Source organism: Nicotiana tomentosiformis, chromosome 10, assembly GCF_000390325.3.
Source record: "Nicotiana tomentosiformis chromosome 10, ASM39032v3, whole genome shotgun sequence".
Classification (NCBI taxonomy): domain Eukaryota; kingdom Viridiplantae; phylum Streptophyta; class Magnoliopsida; order Solanales; family Solanaceae; genus Nicotiana; species Nicotiana tomentosiformis.
The window spans coordinates 40,883,577-40,894,268 of NC_090821.1; the positions used below are offsets into that span (position 1 = coordinate 40,883,577).

At 32.1% G+C, this 10,692-nt stretch overlaps 1 protein-coding gene across 1 annotated transcript; it reads right to left on the reverse strand.

The window, feature by feature from the left end:
- Window positions 1–3,832: 3,832 nt before the first annotated feature.
- On the reverse strand, window positions 3,833–8,759 carry LOC104111377 (protein neprosin-like). Its single transcript, XM_009621059.4, has 7 exons — window positions 7,972–8,759; window positions 7,805–7,891; window positions 7,349–7,561; window positions 6,713–6,877; window positions 6,017–6,070; window positions 5,686–5,832; window positions 3,833–4,437 (listed from the first exon to the last, which is right to left on the reverse strand). Exons 1-7 carry the CDS (start codon window positions 8,308–8,310, stop codon window positions 4,057–4,059), a joined length of 1,386 nt encoding a protein of 461 aa, XP_009619354.1. The 5' UTR covers window positions 8,311–8,759; the 3' UTR covers window positions 3,833–4,056.
- Window positions 8,760–10,692: the final 1,933 nt, after the last annotated feature.

Here is a 10,692-nt window from a genome sequence, read left to right on the forward strand (position 1 = left end):
ATTATATGATCGCTATAAAAAACGAGCAAAAAATATTAATATTAAATTATTTATTGGTTCAAAAAATTGATCAATTAATCATCACGACATCGCAAGCTTCCCTTCTTATCAACTCATTTTCCGAAATAGTACAATTGCTTTTCTATTTAAACCCAACAAATGTTTGTTCCTCTTCCTATAGGACAAAATTCTTTTGAAAAATAAATCTTTTTGAATTTTTTCATTTCCCTCCACTTCATACCGCATATAAAAAAAACAATTAGTTTTATCATTAAAGTTGGAGACACTATAAACGTCAATGTAGAGTCATCTAAATAGTAAATTTATCTTTGCTTTAGAAAGAATAGAACTCAAGATTCTTTTAGGAAATGTTAGCACATACCTTTTTATTCAACTAATTAGGAATAAGTTCAATACAAATTTGCAAATGTTACTGTTTGAGAGTTTGAGGTGAACAGTCTGCCTCTCTATTGAAATTTGAGTTCCAATTTTATCAAGCTAGTGGTCAAATTTCAACAAAATTTTATTTTAGTCCACACATATAGATACGAGTTACTAATTGTCCATGCTATATATATATATATATATATATATATATATATATATATATATATATATATATATATATTATCGTGTAAATGATAATATCCAAATGAAATCAGATTATATAGAATTTTCTAGCTGATGACGTTATTCCCTATAAATGTTCTAGAGAACGTGGACATTGATGATATCTTGAATGTCCAACATACAACTAATTTTAATATGTGCAAAGATACGTATGAGAAGTCACCCTCAAATGCAAGATATGAGTTGATGGAACTTTCGTAGGTATAAATATGATCTATCAACATTGACCTATAGTCCATCACAATTTAATCTATGTATTTTAGGGATATTTACACGAATAGCCATCTGAATTCATTATTTTTTTTTTTTACAGTATGTATAGATTATACATTAATTATACATATGAATTATACATATATTATATATTCGTCGGTTATTTTTAATTTAAACAATTGTGTGAATAGTTATTTAAGTTAGCAGTGTATTTAATATTTGGCCAGTGTGCAAGTATGCACTTGGACTATTCAATCTAGCACTATTGAAAGCTCTACCCACTAACACTTGAACAAATGAAAAGGATTCATCTAGCATCTTTTGCTTATGGTGTGATTTAAATATTAATCTCTCATTATTTTCCACTTCATTGTCACAATTTATATAACAAAGGTCAACAAATGTCATCCTTCATATCCCTATGAAATGAATATTATACCGACCTCACATTTTTCCAAATTTTAATTGCAAAATTGAATGCTTCTCAAGTGGCCCTCCCAATCAGAACTTGAGATCAATATTGTTTTCATTCATCACAATCTCTGAAAGTTGGTGGATTCATTAAGTAAGCAGCAGAAGAACAGTTAATGGCATCTATCAATACCCTTAATGCTCCAATTGAAAATTAAAAAATTATCACACGTACCAGAGTCAACACTGTATGCCGCCACCTATATATTTTAGCACTCTTCACCTACCTAAGAGTAACAAAAACAAAATCCTACAACTAATATACAAAAGTCGATAAATTTATTTTATTCCAAAAAAACAGAAAAAATTTGGTTTAAGTTTCAACCCGGTATCCAATTCACATTGGGACCCGACTAATTCACGTTCACGTAGTGTAAGGTCCATTAAAACTCTTAGAGGTCGTTTGGTAGAGTGTGTTAGAGAAAATAATGCATGCATTAGCTTTGTGTATTAGTAATGCTTTGTTTGGTACACCTTTTCAACCTATGTATAACTAATACAAGCAATAGTTATACACTCTATTTGGTATTATTCTATGTATAGCTAATGCATAGAAAATCATCGCATTAGCAATACAAAGGCTATTAATGCATGCATTAGCATGGTTAAAGACAAAATTATCCTTAAAGTCCCTTAAGTTAAAGAATATGGAAGGCATTTTTGTAAATAATTATATTTCTTAAAAATTATGCAATGCATTTTAATATTTAATACACCACACCAAACAATGCATAAGAAATAATCTCTGTATAACTAATGCTTGCATTACTAACCCATTCATTACTAATCCATGCATTACTAATCCACCTTATTTAGCATTATTCTTATAATGCCTACCAAACGACCCCTTAATCTTTTGTATATGCCACTATGCAACCATTAAGGAGATAAATTGTAAAGATGTCGACTGTCGTATAAAACAACTTCTCAAGTATTGTGTCATTGTACTGTTTATTATTGATAAGTGTTTTTTCTTGATTTTGTGTTTCTCATTTTTATGATCTTTAAAGAAAAGAAAAAAAAAAAAGGACTCTTTAGTAGTAGCTCAGAAGTAGTTCTTCGTTGTGTGAATTCACTCTCTCATTTCAAACAAAGTACTTTAAGAGAGGAATATTATACTAATAAATTATCATTTTCGGTCTATACTTTACTCTTACTCAATCTTCCATTCATTCATTAAGTTCTACAGAATATCTTGTATATCAAGTAAAGATGTAATGAGCCTGCCACCCTTAGTGAATACCAAAGTGTAGTCCTATTTAAGTCTGTTTTCTGCCATCCTCTTCTCTTTCCATTTCTTAAAGGCGCTAATTGATGGTAAAATTTCCTATGAAAATTACTTGGCTCTTGGAATTTCTAACTTAATTTAGCTTTGTCAAAGAAATAAAACGGATGCTACGTAGTACTAATTAACAATAATTAGTACTACTTGATTACTGGTGTGCGGATTTAGAAATGATGGTTATGATTATCAGTGTAATCTTAGTGTTTAAATGTGGGTACGTAATACAATTGTTCCTTGTACCGCCTACCCTTAATTTCGGCCTGAAAACACTTACTCCATATGCATGTCTCTAGTCATTTAATTTGTCACTTTCCTTTTATTTTGAAAGCCAATTAACCTACTTTTACAGTTAAATTGGACATAGATAATACTACTATCATTCATTTTCTAAATGAAGATTTACATAAAAAGTATTATAAGTTGTAATATCCTCTCATTAATGGTGAATAAAACAGTCAGTCATTTAGTTTGATTTTCGCAAAACAGGAAGTGTCACTTATGTCATGACGTAAGGAATATGTATATTTTAAGAAAAACATATTAGAGGCTTTTGATGTCGGAACTTTGCATGACAGGTATCAAATTAATTACTAGAAGCTAAGCATAACATTTAATTGAAAAAACGTAAGGGCCAAATATACCCATATACTATGAGAAAAGATTTAAATATATACTCTTCGTTATATTTTGGGTTCAAATATACTCTTGTTGTAATACTATTGGTTCAAATATACCCATATTCTGTTAAGTTTGTCCAAGGTGAATATCAAATCACATGTGACACTGATATTTGATAAAATGGATGACACATGACATGCCACATCAGCGCTCCTAATCCATATATAAAAGACTAAAATTTGAAATACAATACTTTTCATAGCAGCGACAATGGTAACAATAGTGGTGGAGGAGAAGGAAATTTTAGTGGTGGAAATAAAATAGAAGAGGGGTAAAATGGGTTAGGGCGCTGAGGTAGCAAGTCATGTGGCATCCACCTCATCAAATATCAGTGTCGCGTAGGATTGAATGTCCAATTTGGACAAACTTAACAGAAAAGGGGTATATTTGAACTAATAGTATAACGACATGGTATATTTGGATTCAAAATATAACGAAAGATATATTTAAACCTTTTCTGATAATACAGGGATATATTTGGCCCTTTTTCGATTGGAAAATGACACTCTTCATGATGGAAAAAAAAAATAGAAAATACAAAAGAGCGAAAATTAATTAACACAGCAAAAAACATACTATATATTATATTCACTATTCTCTTTGCCAAAATTTACACGACTCCCCTAGTTTAAGGTGGTATAACTAATTTAATTGACCACTTGTTAAGCTTAAGAATACAATGAAAAGAATAAAAAGTACACCCCAATCACCGAAAACTAAGAAGCAAAAAGTAAAAGAAAAATGAAAATTTGAACCATTTACTCCTCTCTTTTTTCTCTTTAAGGACAACGTTGGTTTCTTCCAGGTCCTCCATAATAAAAATAATTACCCCAAACACGATTAATCCCACCTTGAATATCATAACAATTAGGATGATCAGCCAAGACTTTGAGATTAGACAATGGTATTAAACTATTATCCCAATCGACGACTTGTAAATTCCGAAAGTAAGAAGCTTTTCCAAAACCTTCTCCAGCAAAATGACCACTTCCCATTTGTGTGGATGTGTGAAATCCATTGCCTCCTTTACTATTCACAATTTCACCTCCAAATTGTATCATACTTGCTGAACTCCTAAGATGTGTAAATAAAAATGATGGCCAATATCCTACCAATACTCCTGATCCAAATTCCAGCCACCAATGTCCATGCTTTGGATCCTGAATATATATATATAATCAAGTAAGTAATTGGTTATCTTGATGGTATATTATAAAAATAAAAGTAACTAAGATTATAGGCAAAATTACTGCGGTTTTCGCTATCTTCCTTATCTTAACCTACATCTTCAAATTAAAGCAGCTTGTAAATTTCTGTTACTGTCTCAGTGAAGAGGCCCATTGGGTATAGAATACGAACAATTAACAGTTCGATCTTCCGTTTATTTCCTCATAGTAAGTTTTTAGTCTAGTCCACTATAATTCACTAACCATCCAATGTATAGAGGTTTTAGGGGGAGGAATAAAGGAAATTAATTATGATAAATCATCTAGGAGTATTTGAAATACACTCATTGCGACGAAAGAGAAAGAAAAGAAGTTAATGGAGATGGTTTATCTTTATAGCTAGATTGAGGAAAAGGTGTAACTAAACATGCAGCTATAATGTTGTCTATTGCCTTTTATTTGGAATGCCTCAAATTTTAAGTCAAAGGATGAGATTTTAAGAGCTAATTATGAAGTGGGGGGTAAAGTGAAATAATAACAAGTGAATGGGTCAGAGAAGGCTTTAATTTGCTTGGGAAAGAAGAGTCAAGAGAATCTTACAAAGTGGGGGTAAAAAAAAAAGCACAAACAAAATGATTACTTCCACTGAATAATATACGATGAATGCTACTTTAAGATTCCCCTTTTGGTTTATACATACACACATGCAAGCATGATGTATAAATTCATGTCAAAATCATATTTGCCTTTATCCCTACCTTAACTGTGAATCTTATTTTTAATTTTTGAACAACCTATTAAATGAATAATTCAGAACCATTTTCTGTCTGCACGAATAAGTGAATACCCATTTAAATGAAGCATTTTAACATTGGACCTCAACTGAAGAAACTTAGTTAGCTAGCTTATAATAAAATACAAGAAAAAAGTAGGAAGAAAAGACAAAAAGACTAGGGAAAAAAATGAAAAAAGAGAGAAGATAATACCATCGATTCTAAATTTCTAATTACCAAAGCCGCGCCAAAGAAAGGGGTTTGGTTGAACAAAAATAAAAAATATACGCATTCAATTATGATCATCTTCGTTTTCGGTTGAAAGAGTTTTTTTAAAATCTATTAACTAATTCGTTTTTGAAATTATAATTAACAATCTTATGGGGGTAAAAAGGCAAAGTTTTTAGGAAAGAAAAAAATTATAATTTTTCCTACAGCCCTTTTTTTTCTTTAATAAAAGTGTAATTACCTTCCAAATCAAGATGCTGATATCATATTGGCCACCATTATAAGAGGATGTTGGAGAAATTGCTGCCCCAATTGCTATTTTATTATTGGTCTGAACAAATCCTGAACACAACAAATTGTAACATCCTGTAGCTTGATATGCATCGCTCTGTATAAATCATTAAAAAAATATAAATCGATACAAATTAGTACTCAAGAAATATTTTGGATTTTAATATATATATATATATATATATATATATATATATATATATATATATATATATATATTGTTGTTTTATGTTAATTATCATAAGGATAACGAAATGCAAATGCAGTATGTAAAAACTTACAGTCCAGTAGGTGAAGAACCTTGGATAATTGTCCCCATATAGCTCTGGGCTTACCTGTTGTAATTAAATGAAATAATTTAGCTATCTTAATTAATTTCATTGCTGCACAGCAGAAAAAGAAATATACTACTCTATCGATTCTTTGATTTTGAAAGGTAGCTGAAGGTTTAATGGATGCTTTAAATGAAACTAAAGAAAATGGTTCACTCTTTGAGTACTATCCACCCTTTGGAGTACATTTCACATTTAAATCGGAGAAACCGCGTTTTCCTTAAAAGTACTGAAAAAACAATATCTTTACCAATTTACATTTTCTTCAATTATATTTCTTAATAAAATCTTAATGTATATGATTCACTATGATGGAATTGACTTACTGGTGAAGCTTCGAATTTTTATAAAAATATCTTAAAACAGTGAACCCTTTTTTATTTAAAAATGATCTATGAATAAATTAGGGAAAATAAACCGTGAATGCGGTCACATAGAGCTAGAACAAGATAGAAACCTCTTCGTTAAGTTATTATATCAGGCTTGATACTAAAAATTACTTGTTGTTTTAGGTCAATTTAATTTGATAGTGTAAATATTTTATATACTCTAACGAAATTTCTGATTATATTATATGACCGCATAATATTTTATATTAATGTTTCGTGCACATAACATAAAGTGAAGAAAGAAATAAGAACATGCCTGCCAACCAGCTTCAATGGTGTTGAGATCATCACCAAATGAACCAGAAATAACCCACATTTGAGATAAACTGAATTCGTATTGGTTGGTAACTTTAGGTGCCCACACATTTATACTTGCTTTTGCTCCATAATACTGCTCTCCAGTTACATATCCTACTGCATGCTGTTTTTTTTTTTCAAAAATAGAAAAAGAAACAAAATTTAAGAGGGAGAAAAAAAAGGGAAAAGAGGCTATTTTAAAGAAAATTAAGAGGAAAATTAATTTAAATATATAAATATTTTATTTTATGAGGAGGAATAGATGGGGCATCTCAAAATTGCAAATCTTGATTTTTGATGATAAAGTTTATTGGGCTATTATTTGAATGTAGAAATAGATGAATGGAGATTGACAAAGCAAAGGCCTTTGGAAATTAGTGAAATATGGAAAAGGGAAAAAACATCAAAGTCGGCATAGACCAAATATAGTAACCTGACAAACATTTGATCACAAAAACATGTCAAAGTAACCACATACAAAAAAATTACTTAAAGTTGTTGAAATATTATTCTGAAAATAGAATAGTTTAATATGAAAGTAAATCGAGCAAAAGTTATTGAAATAAACTAAAAACTAGTTAAGAAAAACACAAACCTCATGGCCATTATTAGTAGTGTCTCTACGAATTGGTCTTCTAATTTTTCGACCAAATCTTCGAATGGAACTAGCTCTTAGAATGTCTTGTTCTTTTGTTCTTCGTACTGGAATTGTTCCTTCTGGACATGTTTCTCCAGACAAGGACCAAAGCTGGAAATTTTCGAATTCCATAGAATTTGAGTTGTGCCCTTTTGGCCTCTCAGGTGGTTCCTACAATATAGGAGAAAATATTCAAAATCATTTAACATTTTGAAATCTTGAATACTACAAGTTTAAAAAATCATTTTTAAAGCTTTTTTCGTTTAATCATCAGATATTTGAAATATTAGCACCATGAATGATAAAATTACTTAAGCAGAGATCTGCCACATAAATAAAATCTTCCGGAATGGATGAATGCGATTTATTAATTTCAGATACTTGAAAGAAAAAAAAAAGATAAAGTTAAAATACCAATGGTTTTTGGCCCTTCAAATGAGGGTGATCGAAAGCTGGTTGTTGATGAGATAATACACAATCTATAATATCTCCATCAGGGCTCTGCATCAGTACAATTCAGATATTTATTAAGACAAGAAAAATAAAGATAGAAAAGAGTTGGGAATTTGGCAATATAATACCTGAATTGTCTTGAGGGAAGGCTTATTGATTTTCATGAGATGAGATTTAATCATTTTCATCTTCTGAAGTTCATCACCTGGCTTAAAAGTTTGGTTGGCTAAGTGGAAGTTTTCTGTTTCTAGTGACAAAACAGAACAAACAGAGAAGAGAAAGAAAACAAAAATGGAAATGATTGGTGAAATCTTGGAACAGCTAGAAGCCATAACAACTCTTGTGGAATTGAAACAGTTTCTTGTTTCTTCTTCCTCTAAATCTGTCTGTATTTGTTGTGTTAGTGTACAACATTGGCATTGTCTTCTTGTGTAATGATGAAGAAAACAACAATTATTTTGTTCCATAATAGAACTAGAATTCAAGAAACCAAAGGCCTAGTACATGTTCATCACTCTTTTCACCATTTCCAAGAATTCTCAAAACTCTAAAACAAATTTAAAAAAAAAACTAATTCCCTTCTTCTCTTTCCTCCTTCTAATTCTGACTAACCGCAACTCCCAGGCATGAGCTAATATAAAATGTACTCCTACAAGAATGGGTTGTGTTGTGCGCCTATTTTTAGAGTTTTAATTTTAACTCCATGTGGCTAGCTGTGGGCAAATAAATACTACTACTGTATTGAGTTGTGATCAAGACATGTAGTACTACTAATTTTTGTTTTTTTTTTATATTTTGAATGAAAATGGCGAAGGAATTAAGTGGAGAGAGAGAGACTGAAATTATGAGCTTCTTGGAGGATGGAGTTTTAGAGGGGGTGGGGTGGTGGGAGGAGTGTTTCCAGTCTCCAATACAAAGACTGAAACTTTAGCTTTATTATGTCAAATTTTTATAGTGCATAATGTTTATAAGGGGTGGGTGGGGGTGGATGTGGGGTTTCTCTGGTTTCTGTTATTCTTTATTCTTTACTTGGGGTTTGAAGACAGATAGGAATTAGAATTACACTTGATTCTGGGGTTCCAAAGTTCTTTGCTTTAGGTGTTCCTCTTTCTCACTTCCCTAGATGTTCTTTGTGTCAGCTTCTTGTTATTTTAGCTTTTACCCTCATTCAAAATTATCACTCCATCCGTTTCAATTTACGTGAACTTATTTCATTTTTAATCCATATAAAAAAAATGACCATTTTTTATATTTGAAAACAATTTCCCTTTATACAATGATTTATAGCCACACAAAATAAATGTGCCTCATCTTACACCACAAGTTTAAAAGTCTTATCTCTTTTCTTAAACTCCGTGCTCAGTCAAATAAATTCACATAAATTAAAATGGAGGGAGTATTATATTTTAGAGATTAACTATGGATATATTAAAAGTATAAAAAAATTACTCTATAACTAAAAGATAATTATAAATGGTTCATGAATAAAATAACTAAGGACCTATTAAAATATAAAGCATTTTACCTATTGTATACGGTCGAAATCGAGCTCGTGGTGCATCCTACCCTCCGACATGGTAAGCCAGGCTCGAGACATGATAATAAAGGACTAAAAATCGATCTCAAGTCCCACCGAGCTAGAACCCGGAGACAGGACGCTTGCCTTCGAGTATACCAAGGCCATGATTCCGGAATCGGTCCTAGCCTCAAATGACTTTGAAGAAACATTATCAACATAGCCAACGGAAGACCGAAATAACCGTGACCGGCAGAATATTACGGCGGAAATCTCCGCGCGTACCGATAAAGAACCGGCAATCAGTAAATCAAAAGATTTTTTTACCTTTTATAAAATTGTATCTAAAGTAAGACTCTACTATATAAAGGGGGTCTTATAATTCATAAAGTACATGGTAACACGCATTCCAAGGCAATATATTATTATTATTTTTCTGTCATTAGTTCTTCTGCTTTCGTTCGTCAGTGCTTGTTGTTACGAGCCCAGATCGAGGGCAAATATTTCACTAAGGCTTAAATCGTCTTCCTCGCGTGGTTTGAACTTACTTCATCCTTATTTATTTAATTTGTCTTTATTTATTGCTTTGTGTCAAGTTAATCCGCGTATCCTTAAAACTACTTACAAATTTAATTGTTATCCGATTTTGAAGGTAAATAGTTTTGCGCTCACCGTGGGGCTAAGGATAATAGCGACAATTTGATACAAATTCCCGTAACACACCCTATTTTACACTTGTTCTTTGAAGTGTTTTTGATTCTAGGTTAAAATCGAAATGTCAAACCCATAGTCTGGCCCTTTAAACACGGACATGGAGTCCGACCACCATGGTGAAAATAACAATGCAGCACCCGGTAACGAGGTGTCCCCAGTCGATCTCGACGAAGTTTTGGTGGCGGACCCTATCGACGCTAGTTCGCATGTGGCCATCGAAGCAAATTTGCATACCGATCCTGAGAACAGCGTACGCAGAGAAATCTGATCAATTGCCCTGAATACGCACAATGGTGAAAATGATGGGATCAACCTCCGAGTGATCATATAAATGTTACAGGCTCAACAGGCAGATAGCTTAGTTGCAGAACCAACGCCGAGCACCAAGCAGGGTAGAGCCCGAGCCACTTCGGAAAGTTACCCGCAGAAATGAACCGATCACGGAAAGGACAAATGAAAATAAATCGGGGACTAATCCCGAGATTATAAAAATTCTCGAAGAGTTGACAAAACGGATAGAATCGGGAGAGAAGAAAATCGAAGCCAATGACAAAAAAGTGAAAACCTATAACTCCAGGGTCGACCAAATCCATGGGGCACCTCCGATATTGAAGGGCCT